The following is a 14,945-nucleotide window of genomic DNA, read 5'->3' as shown; positions in this document are numbered from 1 at the left end:
TGAACACTGAATAGATAATGAAGAATTATTGAAACTCTTATTTTTTTAAAGTTTTTATTTATTTTTTTGACAGAGAGTGACTGCGAGAGAGGGAACACAAGCAGGGGAAGTGGGAGAGGGAAAACAGGCTTTCCGGGGAGAGCAGGGAGCCTGATGTGGGCGAGGCTTAATCCTAGGATCCTGGGATCATGACCTGAGCCAAAGGCAGAGGCTTAACAGCTGAGCCACCCAGGCGCCCCTGAAAATCTTATTATTGAAAGTAAAGTCAGGAGGATGTTTGTGGTCTGTTTTTACTTGTCACTTTCCTCATCTTTTCTACATCTGGCATCTCCGGAGCCATCCTTCTATGAGAAGGCCAGTGAGGTACTGCTGTGAAAGTTAAAGCAAACCCATTTGTTTTTTTTGTTTGTTTTGTTTTTTTAAATTTTCTTTTTCTTTTTCTTTTTCTTTTTCATTTATTTATTTTCAGCATCACAGTATCATTATTTTTTCACCACACCCAGTGCTCCATGCAATCCCTGCCCTCTATAATACCCACCACCTGGTACCCCGACCTCCCACCCCGCCCCCCCGCCACTTCAAACCCCTCAGATTGTTTTTCAGAGTCCATAGTCTCTCATGATTCACCTCCCCTTCCAATTTACCCCAACCCCCTTCTCTCTAACTCCCCATGTCCTCCATGCTTTTTCAGACCCGTTTGTTTAAAAACAAAACAAAACAAAAAACCCCATTTGTTTTAAATGAAATGTAGGTCATAGTAACACCCACTCATGACAACACGTGCTGTCCTTAATACCCATTTCGTTTGGTGTGCTCCCTCCTTGCCTCTGTGAATGAATCATTAAACACTACATCAGAAACTCTAATGATGTCCTATAGAGTAGCTAACTGAACATAATTTTAAAAAGGAATTAAAAAGACAAAATAAATTTAAAAATAAATGAGATGTGGGGCTCGGAGGCCAGTTTCACTGGCTCCCATGCCGTTAGAAAACAGGATCATTGTTCATGGTGCTCTAGGGTTGGAAGATTATAACTTTTGGTTCTGAGGAGGAATGATGCTCCTGTGTAAACTAGAACAGATTTAAAAGAGATTAGAGGCTGGAAGTGGTGGGGAGAGCACTTCATGAATACAGAGATCTTTTATTTAAAAATTTTAAGGAGACACATGATATGAGTGCTGGGGTTACACTGAACTGATGAATCATTGAACATTGTATCAAAAACCAGTGATGTACTATACCTTGGCTAATTGGATTTAAATAAAAATAAATAAAAGTAAAATATATATAAAAATATTTTAAAGACTTTATTTACTTGAGAGAGAGAGAGAGAGAGAGAACAAATGAGAGAGAATCCACCAGTGGGGGAGAGGTATAAGGGAGAGGGAAAAGCAAACTCTCTGCTGAGCAGGGAGCCTGACCTGGGGCTCAATCCCAGCATCCCAGGACCATGACCTGACCCAAAGGCAGATGCTTAAGTGACTGAACCACCAAGGTACCCCAAACATGCACATTGGATTAATTACTGCCAGTGCAAGTTACTGCTTTTACCACTTTCCTGATAGTGCTAAGACCTTACAGCCTTGTCATTCCAATGATGCCCTCCAACTTTTTGATTATGATAAGTCATTTTAATTTTACATATTTATCATACAAAATCTGCTGTGATTTTTGTTACAATAAATATTGACTCATGATTTTTTCCATTGCTTTTGTTTCATTTCTGAAATTTTATCTGGGATCATTTTTCTCTTCCTGAAGAACTTCCTATGATACTTCTTTTAGGAAAGTTTGGACTTCCAAAACAAAACATCTTGTAGATTTTGTTTGGGAATAATTTCATTTTTCTTATCCTTTGAAGAATATTTTACTGGGTTTCCCCCCTGCTCTTTAGTGATGCTGTTCCCTTGTCATGGCTTGCTTTATCATTTTTCAACAAGGACTCAGCTGTCAGACTTCTTATATTTACTTGGAAAGTAATATGTCTTTTTTGCCCTGTTTTCTTTTACTATTCATCCTTTGAGGTAGGTTTAGCATTCTTACTGTAATGTGCTTAGCTTTCTTTGCATTTACCCTGCTTGGTGTGTTCAAAGCTTCCTGAGTCTAAAGATTGGTGTCTATTATCAGTTTTGTAAATTTCCTGGTAATTCTCTTACTTTGCCTCATCTTCCTTCTCTTTTTGTTCTCTGTTTGCACCTGTATTGTTTTTTTTCACTGTGTCATGGATGTCTCAAGCACTGTTCTCTTTATTTCCCTTTTTTTCTTCCTTTTTTTTTTTAAGATTTTATTTATTCATTTAACAGAGAGAGAAATCACAAGTAGGCAAAGAGGCAGAGAGAGAGAAGGGGGGAAACAGGCTCCCCACCAAGCAGAGAGCCCGATATGGGACTCGATCCCAGGACCTCGAGATCATGACCTGAGCCGAAGGCAGAGGCCCAATTCACTGAGCCACCCAGGTGCCCCTTATTTCCCTTTTTTTCTTCTCTACTTTGTATTTCTTGGTGTATTTTCTATTGACTTCTTTTCCAATTTATCAATCCTACTTTCTGCCTCCATCTACTCAACTGTTAAACCTATCTAATGAGTTCTTAATTTCAGATTTGTGTTCCTCAGATATAAAACTTCCAGTTAATTCTTTTCTTTTCTTTTAAAAAGATTTTGTTTATTTGACAGAGATCACAAGTAGGCAGAGAGGCAGGCAGCAGGGGGAACCAGTTAATTCTTTTCAAAAATTTAAATTATCTTGTGACATCATTCATCTATGAACCTATGCTCTTTGCTTTTTTATTTTCTCAGACATAGTCAGCATAGTTCTTTTAATGTTCTTAGGAGTAACTTCATATCTGGATCATATTCTGTGTATAATTCTTTAGCAGTAAGACTAGGACAGTTAAATAAAAAAAAAAGAGAAAGAGGTTAGAACTGGTATATCATAAAAGAAGATATCCAAGTGGCCCAAAAACATATGGAAAAGCATCAATTGCATTAATTATTGAGAAAATACTTAGCAAAAACATAATGATAAATGTTTTCAACAAGATAGCATAGGAGGAAGTCCCAAGTCCTTTCTCCCCTGTGGAGGAAAAAAGAAAACAAGTGAAATTCAACCAAGTTTATAGGAACTCTAGAAAACAGTCATAGGTCTGTGCCCCAAACAAAAAAATGTCACATTCAAAATGACAGGAATTTCATAGCATGTTTATGGGCTCTTTTTTTTTTTTTTTTTTTTAATCACAAGTAGTCAGAGAGGCAGGCAGAGAGAGAGAGAGGGAAGCAGGCTCCCTGCTGATCAGAGAGCCCAACGTGGGACTCGATCCCAGGACCCTGAGGCAGCGGCTTAACCCACTGAGCCACCCAGGTGCCCCTGTTTATGGGCTCTTGACTCAGCCTGTCCCTAGTATAGCTCTGGAGGGTATAGCAGTCCAGTTGCCACCTGTCCGCTGAAGTGGAAGAAATAGAACAGACCTTCCTTATTTTCAACATTTTGGCCTGTCTAGAGGCTGAAAGAAGGATTGCTCTCTTTCTTGTCTAAGATTTTAGGTATGGAAAAGCAATAGTAGCTACTGGCTGTGAACCTGCAGGGGCACCACAGACCTGAAGATGCCTGGAAGAAAAAATGATGAGTTGAAACATAAAATAGACTGCCTAAGGCTTCAAGGAGAGCCTAGTGTAAGGTCCTGGGAAATTAAGACATGTCAAAGCAGCTCTATATATAAGGGAGGGAATCAAGAAACAATACATAGGCCAAGACAGTGCACATGCTCATAAAGACCTGAGAATACTTTAATCTTGATGGTATAGGAATGATCCCTAGTCTCAGAACTGCCCTGACAGTGTCAGTACAAGGATTGAAAGAGGTGCCTGGGTATTTTAAATACCCAAGTTTATACAGCAACATCATAAGGCCTACAAATAAAAAGGAAAATATGGTCTATTCAAGGGAAGAAAATTAAATGACAGCAACCATCCCTGAAGTACAAACAGGGGAGCTGTTAGACAAAGACTTAAAACTACTGTCTTAAGTAAGTGGAGGAAGTTAATTACCACTAAACTTACCCCACAAGAAATGCTGAAGGATTCCTTTAGGTTGAAATGAAAGAATGCTGGACAGTAATTCAAACAATGTAAAGGTCTCCAGAAAAGGAAATACAAAAACTAGTTGTCTTAGTCAGCTCTGACCACTCTAACAAAATAGATACAGTGGATTACATAGCACAAATTTATTTTCTCACAGTTCCATAGGCTAGGAAGTCCAAGACCAAGGGGCATTTGATTTGGTTTTCCAATGAGGGCTCTCTTCCTGGTTTGAAGATGACTATCTTCTCACTGTGTCACACATGGCAGAGAGGGGAGAGAGGGAGAAGGAGAGAGCGAGCTAGAAAGAGTGGGAGAGGGAGAGAGAGAGAGCAAGAGAGCAAGAGGTCGAGCTCAAGAGCCTGCTTTCACCTTTTTTATTGTAAGGATACTATCCCATCACAGGACCCCACCCTCAAGGCCTTGTCTTAACCTGATTACATCCCAAAGGCCACACCTCCAGATACTAGCACAGTGGAGATTAGGGCTCAAAAATACTAAGCTTCCAGCTTTGAAGATAAAGGAAGCTGCCTTGAGCTGAGAGATACAAACAGCCTCTGGAAGCTTGAAAAGGCAAAAAATGGAATTTCTCCTAGAGCCTCCAGAAGGAATACAGTCCTGTGGACTTTTTTATCTTAGTCTAGTGAGAACCATTCCAAAACTGTAAGATAACTTTGTGTTGTTTTAGCCACTAATTTGTGAATTTGGTACAACAGCATTAGAAAACAAATACAGAGGCTAATATATACCTATCAGAATAGCTAAAATCTAGAAAGCTAAAATACCAAATATGGATAATAATTTAATGCAGTGGAGGGGGCAGTTATTACTGATGGGAACATAAATTGGTCCAGTTACTTTGGTAAACAATTTGACATTTTCTTCTAAAACTTTGAAGATATATATATATATACATATATATGTAAACACACACAATATGTATATATGGTATATATATCTAAAACTTTTTTAGATATATATATCTAAACTTTATATATATTCTAAAACTTTGAAGATATATATATGATATATATATATGATCTCCAATGCATATATATGTGCAAGAGACATGTACAAAAAGGTTTTTAAGAATGCTATTAATAATTGACTCTCTCTGCTTGACTTATTTCACTCAGCATAATCTCTTCCAGTCCCGTCCATGTTGCTACAAAAGTTGGGTATTCATCCTTTCTGATGGAGGCATAATACTCTATCCCCAGGGGTACAGGTCTGTGAATCACCAGGTTTACACACTTCACAGCACTCACCAAAGCACGCATAACAAATAGCATGGAGGACATGGGGACTTAGAGTGGAGAAGGGAGTTGGGGGAAATTGGAAGGGGAGGTGAACCATGAGAGACTATGGACTCTGAAAAACAATCTGAGGGTTTTGAAGGGACGGGGGGTGGGAGGTTGGGGTACCAGGTGGTGGGTATTATAGAGGGCACGGATTGCATGGAGCACGGGGTGTGGTGCAAAAATAATGAATACTGTTATGCTGGAAATAAAAAAAAAAAAAAAAAAAAAAGAATGCTATTAATAAACAATAAACATGGCAAACAACTCAAGTATTTATCAAATATAACAGACGAATAAAAGTGATACAATAATACCCTAGAATACTAAAGAGCAATGAAAATGAACTGCCACACTAGGCAACAGTAGGGATGAATTTCACAAATACAATGTTAGCAAAAGAAGCCAGGTAGGAAGAAGTACGTACTATATAGCTCCATGTATAGTTGAAAAATAAAAGTAGTATTTAGGGATGTTTTTGTTAAAACTGTAAAGAAAAGAAGGAAAGTAATTATCATAGAGGTTAGGATAGTGTTGACCTTCACAGAGGAGGGAGATGTTGTGCCTTGAGTTGCATTGGTATCTTTGGTAATTTTCACAGCAGTGTTTGTTTTGTAATATTTGAGTGATCTGTTCATCTGTATTTTGTACAATTTTGAATGTGTTACATTTCAAAATAAAATTTTCACTTGATAATTATTTTTAGAGACTGTCTACAAAAGTTTTTTTAAGACCCAAGATAAAATAAATTACAGTGCTCATTCTGGCTGTTTATATGCCTGATTTAAAAGATACTTCCATGGGGCACCTGGGCGGTTCAGTCAGTTAAGTGTCTGGCTTCAGCTCAGGTCATTGTCCCAGGGTCCTGGGATCGAGCCCCATACGGGCTCCCTACTTGGCAGAGAGTCTGCTTCTCCCTCCCTTTACCCCTGCTTATACTCTCTCTCTTTCTCTCTCTCTCTCAAATAAATAAATAAAATCTGTAAAAAAATAATAAAATATTCAAATGAATATCTTATTGATATTTTTGTTTATAGACTAATTTGGGGAATAGCTGCATTCTTACAATGTTGAGTCTTCCTACCTAAAAATGTACATTTTATAACTAGTGAAATCCCTAAGCATCATAAATCTTTCAATGAAAAAAATACCTAGATCATTCAAAATTCTAAATAAGTATTTACATTCACTTCATTTCTCTTGAGACTGAAAGTCTGTGATGACAGAAGCAAAGTAGCCATGCTTATAATTCCCAAATATTTTCATCTATGCTGTGTTTGTTTGTTTGTTTGTTTATTTACTTATTTTTGCTGCTTTTTCTACTACCACTGAGAACCTGCTTTCAATCACTGGTAGCAATTCTCAATTTAATCCTACCATCCACTTCTCAAGGTTCTTGCTACATAAACATTTAATAGCTCAAAATAAATGATTCTGGAATATTTGGAGAAACCACAGTTTTAACAACTTATAAGATGTCGATTTCTGGAGATTTATTTTCTGTAACAACTCTATATATTCTCTGTTACCCTTCTTAGATCCCCTCTTAATTTTGAGTTTCCCTGTGTGCTTCTCAACTGAGTGGCTGACATGGGGAAAGGAGGAGTAGGAAAACAGAGTAGAGCCAATAGGCAGAATCTAAAAATGGAGAGCCATGAAAGGCATGTCCTTAGCATTACAGTTTACATCTGCCAGAATGTAAATCTTAAAAAAAAAAAAAAAAAAAAAAAAAAGGTTTTTCTCCTAGGGGATCTCATTTCTGGGAATACTGAGAATTTGGTTTACTTGGGGTTAGAGGAAGGAAAAGAAAGAATATACTTTGATCTTGTTCAAGGAGAACAAAATGAAACTTTCAAGTAGATGAAAACAAAGAGAATGGCAGTTGGAGGCAATTCTCCCTCACTTGAGGGAGAAGCCGAAGAACCTCAATAGACAGGCTCACAGACAAAATTGTTTGGTTAATAAAATACTTAGTGTTCTAACAAAGGAAGACTTTTCCACTTTTCTAAGTTATTAGACTGAATTCTTAGTCATTGCATAGTTTTCTCCACTTTGACTTTACTTGTGTACTCTCCGTCTCAGGTGGTGTTCCTGTTATCTGGATTGGATGAACTGACCAAGAATTACCGCTTTCTAGACACACTGATCATCTTCATGCTGTTTGGCTGGTCCGTCATTCCCTTCACGTACCTGATAAGTTTCCTTTTTTCTAGTCATACCAGCGCCTACATCAAGCTTGTGATGTTAAACTACTTTGCAGGAGTTTTCGGCATAGTACTGGAGTCAGTAATAACTACATCAGGTAAGGACATCACACCATTTCCCCCATAAATAAAGAAATACAGTCTTGAAGATAAGAACAATACAAAGTTATTTTGTTCTGGATTTCTGGGAAAACTTACACTGCTTGTAAGTTAATAATCTTTTGTTAAGCGTCACTGATGTTATAGGCATTATGTTGGGGGCAATGCAAGACGAGTTAAGACACTACATTTTCACTAACCCAGTCCTTCAGTCCGTTGGCCCAGGCTCAGTACAATATTTATTATTTCATTTTCCTCCTTTGACTTTAAGATTATGGAGAGATTGATTGGATTGGCAATGATGGCAAAGAGAAGTTTCTTAGAGCACAAATGCTGCCACTACTTTATTAAATGACCCTGTGAACATTAATTAGATCTGTTTTAAGTAATTCAGCCATACTAGGTCTTGCAAAGACTGAGACCAAGAGGCTTCTAACCCATTTACTGACCTTGGGTCTTGCCCTCCCACAAAAGAATTCCCTGAGATAGTTGGAAACATATTTTAATACTCCTTGCCCACCTCTTCAAGGTGCAATATTAAGCCACATGAAGAAGAACTGATCTCTGAATAATAGACTAAGAAACATGTAGAAGTATTTATACTGTGGTGCTCATTTATAATGTGACTACTGAGTTAGTCACATTGCTGTCAATTAGTTTCTGTGTTAGTTTTCTATTGCTGCAGTAGCAGGTCACTGCAAACTTAGTAAATTATACAAATGTATCATCCTACAGCTCTGTAGATGAGAAGTCTATCAGAGGGCACATTGGGCTAAAATCAAGTTGGCTGGGCTGCAAGGCAGCATCCCTCTCAGAGGTCTTTTTATTTTTATTTATTTATTTATTTTTATTATGTTCAGTTAGCCACCATATAGTACATCATTAGTTTTTGATATAGTGTTCAGTGATTCATCAGTTGCACATGACATCCAGTACTCATCACAACACGTGCTCTTCTTAATACCCATCACCCTGCTACTCCACCCCCAAAGCCCCTCCCTTCTGTAACCCTCAGTTCGTTTCCCAGCGTCTATAGTCCCTCATGGTTTGTCTCCCTCTCTGATCCACCCGCCTTCAGTTTTCCCTCCCTTCCCCAATGGTCCTCTGTGCTATTCTTTATGTTCCACATATTAGTGAAACCATGTGATGATTGTCTTTCTCTGCTTATTTCACTTAGCATAATCCCCTCCACTTCCATCCATGTCGATGTGGATGGTGGGTTTTCAACCTTTCTGATGGTTGAGTAATACTCCATTGTATATATGAACCACATCTTCTTTATCCATTCATCTGTTGAAATGCATCTCAGCATCTTCCACAGTTTGGCTATTGTGAACATTGCTGCTATGAACATTGGGGTGCATGTGCTCCTTCTTTGACTACATCTGTATCTTTGGGGTAAATACCTAGTGGTGCAGTTTCTGGATTGTAGGGTAGCTCTATTTTTAACGTCTTGAGGAACCTCTGTACTCTTTACCAAAGTGAAGCTTACATTCCCACCAACAATGTAAGAGTACTCCCCTTTATCTACAACCTTGCCAACATTCGTTTCCTGCCTTGTTAATTTGTGCCATTCTAACTGGTGTAAGGTGGTATCTCAGTGTGGTTTTGATTTGAATTTCCCTGATGACTAATGATGATGAACACGTTTTCATGTGTCTGTTAGCCATTTGTATGCTGCCTTCTTTTTTTTTTTTTTTAAGATTTTATTTATTTATTTGACCGAGAAATACACAGCAGTGAGAGAGGGAACACAGGCAGGGGGAGTAGGAGAGAGAGAAACAGGCTTCCTGCCGAGCAGGGAACCTGGCATGGGGCTCAATTCCAGGACCCTAGGATCATGACCTGAGATGGAGGCAGATGCTTAGCGACTGAGCCACCCAGGCATCCCACTTCTTTCTTTTTTTTTTTAAATTTTTTTTTTTCCAGTGTTCCAAGATTCACTGTTTATGTACCACACCCAGTGCTTCATGCAATACGTGCCCTCCTTAAAACCCACTACCAGGCTTCTTTGGAGAAGTGTCTGTTCGTGTCTTCTGCCCATTTTTTTACTTCGTTATCTGTTTTGGGGGTGTTGAATTTGAGAAGTTCTTTATAGATCTTGGATATCAGCCCTTTGTCTGTAGTGTCATTTGCAAATATATTCTCCCATTCTGTGGGTTGCCAACATTCCCTTTCAAATCAATGTTACACCTAAGGCCCTAGTTAATGTAGTAATAGGTGAGAATAAAGAATGTGAAATTAGAAAAGATACTGAACTCATTATTCAGAGATGATAAGAAAATCAGGAAACTATTTTCAGAAATATGGAGAATATAGAGAGGCAAACCAAAACAACAGATAGTAATTCTCCTTTTCTCTAAATCCTACAGAGTGAGTTAATTTTTGGTCATTACACACAAAATGGCCGCACTGTTTATGATTGTATCTAGTTTGGTTGATTGGTATTCTACTCCTATTGGTTTGTACACATGCTGATCTGGAAGATAAGTATTTTTAAAACATTATCCATGCATTTACAACCATTTTTTCCTCAGTTTTTGTATCCCTCCACACCCCATTCTTATGGTGCCCTTCAGCAGTTTGCCAGCTAAGGAATCATATTACTTAAAAAATTTTTTTAAATTTTTTTATTGATTGCGTAAATTGATTTTTGTTTTTGTTACATGACAAAATTGAATCAAAACCAGTTATATTAGCATATTACTTTATGCAGGAAGATCTTCCTCTACTCCTTAGAAGTAAGAGGATATTTATAGGGGCACCTGGGTGGCTCAGTCGGTTAAGCTTCAGCTCAGGTCATGATCCCAAAGTCCTGGGATCAAGCCCCACATCAGCCTCCCTATTCAGCGGAAAGCCTGCTTCTCCCTTTACATCTGCCACTCCCACTGCTTGTTCTCTCTCTTTCTGTCAAATGCATAAATAGATTTTTTTTTAAGATGAAAAGAGAATATTTGTATTCTATGGAGAAAGGCTAAATACTTTATAACATTAGCTCCTTGTTATTTTTGGCATCTATTCAGGTGGCCAGTCAGTGTCCAGAATTCTTTCTGGATAATAGATTATTTGCATATATGCCAATTGTTAGCCTCTTTGAGGCAGGGTTGGTATGACTTTACCACTTAGAAAATTTGTATCTTAGGAACTTCACTCATTCCCTGTCTTCCTTGGTTGACCATCTCACTTTTATCAAAGTGTCTTACAAAGATGTTTTCTGCCCAGGCATATCATCTTATATTTATTACCAACAGTCTGAGGTCGGTCTTGAAGTCCTACAATGACCTTCGTTAACTTAACTTGTAATCGTGTTGCCTATTCCTTCATATATAGTCTTCAACTATTATACACATTAAGTTAATATTTAAAGAAACCTCAGTGAGCTTTAGACTTGGTTCTCTGAAGATCTATCTCCTTTCAGCTGATAAAATATTTATCTCTTTCCTACTGTTGTCATATGCTGACTTTTCTACCACAACTTTGTTTCTTTATTCATCCGTGATAAGAAAAATGATAAGATAAGATAAAGAAAAATGAGAAATCAGTATGCATTTCCTATTCACATCAGATGACAGAAGACAGGTTATATGGATATCAACTTTGCCAAGGATTTTCTAGTGCTATAATTATCAATATAAACTATGCTACAGAACATATACTTAGTGGCAAGAAGTGAGAGTTTTGTGAGGATAATAATATAGCTTTGTAATTTTCTCCATTTAATTCATTGGGGCGGTTTTGTTTTCCTGGAGCAATTCATTTTGTATAAAGCATGCTAATGTTATCTTTTTAATCACAAAGGATCTGATTCTAAAAGCCTTCTGCTTGATTCATTGATGGTGTTACCCATATATAACTTTGGGATGAGCATCAGTAAATATTTTAATAACCAAAATACAAGGCTGCTGTGTTCCTCAAAAGACGTTCCTGCCTTCGTAAATTGTAGTAAAGCAAGTGAGTATCTGGGACTTGTCAGACACCACTGGCCTATTACTTTTTTGACATACATAGCTCTACCTTTATTATTTTGAATCTTCACAATGACCATCAAGTTATGTGTTGTTATATTCACTATGAGGAAACTAAAGTTTATATAAAATTGAATAACTTACTCTGTCACACAATTTGTACAAGTTAGAGCTAAGATTCAAAACTTTAGCATAATGCATTTTCTCATGGGATAGAATCTCCATGGATGAATGGATAAAGAAAATGTGATACATACTTATGCATATATGCATATATTATACACACACACACACACACACACACACATATATATAAATTTAGAACCTTGTAATTATTACCTTTTTCTCATAAGCAATTGAAAAAGTGTCAGCTGTTTAGCACTTCCAACTCAGCTTAAATGTTAGTATTCCCTTATAGGTAAGAGTGTTTGCATATGTAGCATATTCCAGGTGATTCTACTGCCACCGCTCCACATTTTCAGACCCAACATCTGAAGTAGTTTCAAAGGAAATGTATTTTGGGGCAAGGAAAGCCTCTGTTGCTACCCACTACTCTGATTAGTGTGAACAGGCATTCGCCCAAAGGTTCTGGCTGTATGGTACCATATTGGTAATGGATGCCTAGAACTATAGCAAGACAAAATTCATGGAATTAAAGGATCTTGAAGATATTTTGCATGACATATGAAGTCATCAAAAATACCATTAAATATAGTATTTTGTGTTTATTTGGTAATCATTCTATTTGATTCTGTAGTACTTCCAGTTTGTTGACTTCTTATAGTTTTCTTATTGAAATAATTTTTTAAAATAAACCTGTATCTTTTTCTTTGTCATTGACATCAGTAACTGAGATGAATGTATATGGTTTGGAAAAAGATGCAATAGGAAAATTTTTAATTGCGATGGCTGTTTTGGGATTTATTTTCTTCGTCTTGATTTTCCTTTTGGAGACCACCTCATGGAAAGTGAAAACCTTTGTGTTTCACTATATTTTCTTTGGTATCTACAAGAAATTTAATAAGGTAAGTACCTGGCTATGGATCTTAGGGATATCTCTAAGACCAAAAACATGTCTCCACATATGCCGAATTCCATTATTGGATATGGAAATATAAATCAGTTTATATTGATTGAAATCCATGTTAATCAAAGATCTTCATTGTAATTTGAACTTTGTGGTTTCTAAACATTCTGAGCTTTGCTAGTCAAAATATGGTTATTTTTTATAGTTTTATTATAATAGAAAGCTTTCCTTTGAACATCTCTTATCAGAGGTCCATTTCCTCCCAAAGTGCTCATGCACCCTAATTTGGTCCCTAGCTATTTAACAAACTCCCAGGTGGTATTGATTCTGCCAGCCTACAGAGTGCACACTTCATAGTAAGACTCTGTAGCAGTTGCTCTCAAAATCTGGCATTTACCAGACTCCTGGAAGTCTTCTTAAAATACAAGTTGCTGGTCTCTGCTCCATGAGTTGCTGATTTTGTGAACCTTAGGTAGGGCCTGAACTTGCATATGTAATACATTTTCAAGTAGTGCTTCTGCAACTCCTTCATGCTTTGAGAACCACTGTCTGAAGTGTTTTTAGAAGAAAGAATATTTTGAGGCAAAAGGAGCCTCCCTGTTATCAAAATAGATGAAATTGCATGACTGTCCCATAAGCTTAGACTTCAGTCCAAAGTCTTACTATGCCAATGTGGTCTTTCTTCACATTTCCCAGTACAGATCTGACTCCATAGGTACTCAAGATACAATGTGCATGAGTAAGGTATGAATGATAGCACTAATGGAGGCATAAAAGGCAGGGAATATCCCAGAATTGCCTCCAGAAGTGGGGAAGATGCTGAGCAAAGGCTCAGCTCTGGTGTCATCAATAGAGCCAGCACCTGGTGTCCAGATCTTATGAGTGTCTCCTATTCAGCTGAACCATTAATCTGCAAGATTACATAGGGAATTTCTCAGTGGGTAGGAAAAGCCCAGGAACTGAAGGGTCAGGTCAAGTGAACACGCAAAAAGCTTGTTAGCACCAGCAAAGTCCAACACCCAAGGCTGAGGTCATACATTCCAAAGATATGCCTCAGGTACCTACTATGTACCTGGTATCATACTAGATGTTGGACAGGTCTCAGATTCCTGGGAGAGGCCCAGAAGGAACAAACAGATTCCCAGACTTGGAAGAGAGGGTAAAGGAGACCTCCATAGAGATATAAGAGAAAGGGTTTCAAGACAGGGACCAAATCAGAGTTCAGACAAATACAATCCAAAAAATATGTGCTCTAATAAACAGAAACTCAAAATACTGTAAATGCATCTAGGTGTCACAAAACCAAGCTTTGGGCATTGGGTGACACTTGAGAAAGTGAGTCCAAGGCATAGAGGTCAACTTATGAACAGACAAGGAGCTGGAAAACATTCAAGGAGCTATTATTATGTCTGGAGCCAAGGTTTTGGAAGGCAGGACAGGATGACTGCAACAAATAATACATTATATGTCCAAAAAAAAAAAAAAAAAGAAAAGAAAAGAAAGAAAAAAGAAAAAAAGTGATGTGGCTGAGCTGGGAAAGGCCTCCAAAGTGCCATGCTAAGGATCTTGAACTTCATTCTGAGGGCAGTCGAGTTTTGGGAATGAGGAATTTAATGGCAAAATTATATGGACTTGGGATTTTTTTTGAGGGAAAGTTTGTAATAAGAGTTTCAAATTACATAACGTTGGAATGTGCAGGTTTTCTCTTCTTTTCTCATTTTGCACTTTCCAAGGAATGTGCCAGTTTCATCTAAATCATCAAATGTATCGACAACAATCTGTTCGCAGTGTTCTTCTGTTTTGTTCTTAATATCCGTTAGTAGTTTGTAGTTTTTCTGCACCCCCAACCTTGTTTTCTTAATTACTCTTGATAGGTGTTTGTTTAACCAGTTAATCTCTCCGAAGAACCAACTTTTGAATTTTTTACTTCTCTGTTATATGTTTTGTTTTCTATTTTATTGATTTATTTTCTTACCTTTATTTTTCTGTCTTACTGTCTTGTGAGGCCATAATAACTTAGAGAATAATAGCTATAAATAATGCTACAAAACAGAAAAATTACAGATGAATTATATTTATGGACACAGATGCAAAAATCCTTCACAAAAATGTTAGTTTGAATTCATCACCTGGTAAGGTTTATTACAGGAATGCAAGCATAGTGTAACACTTTATTTTTTCTTAATTTTTAACTTAAATTCAATTTAAGTTAACAGTGTAACACTTTAAGTCATCATACTAATAAAACATAATTCACTATATTAATAAGAAAAATCA

At 37.3% G+C, this 14,945-nt stretch overlaps 1 protein-coding gene across 4 annotated transcripts in view; it reads left to right on the top strand.

Moving 5' to 3' along the window:
- Window positions 1-14,945, top strand: part of LOC116581395 (ATP-binding cassette sub-family A member 3-like) — a 150,842-nt gene that overhangs the window by 109,551 nt on the left and 26,346 nt on the right. For all 4 annotated transcript variants that reach the window (XM_032328564.1, XM_032328563.1, XM_032328561.1 and 1 more), the window contains 3 exons: window positions 7,456-7,675; window positions 11,475-11,627; window positions 12,488-12,666. In XM_032328564.1, the coding sequence (XP_032184455.1) occupies window positions 7,456-7,675; window positions 11,475-11,627; window positions 12,488-12,666 (552 nt within the window). The remainder of the gene's footprint in view (window positions 1-7,455; window positions 7,676-11,474; window positions 11,628-12,487; window positions 12,667-14,945) is intronic.

The sequence above is a fragment of the Mustela erminea genome, chromosome 20 (assembly GCF_009829155.1).
Source record: "Mustela erminea isolate mMusErm1 chromosome 20, mMusErm1.Pri, whole genome shotgun sequence".
Taxonomy (NCBI): Eukaryota; Metazoa; Chordata; class Mammalia; order Carnivora; family Mustelidae; genus Mustela; species Mustela erminea.
Note: the sequence above shows the minus strand (reverse complement) of the source record. Positions and strands in the feature narration are given on the sequence as shown.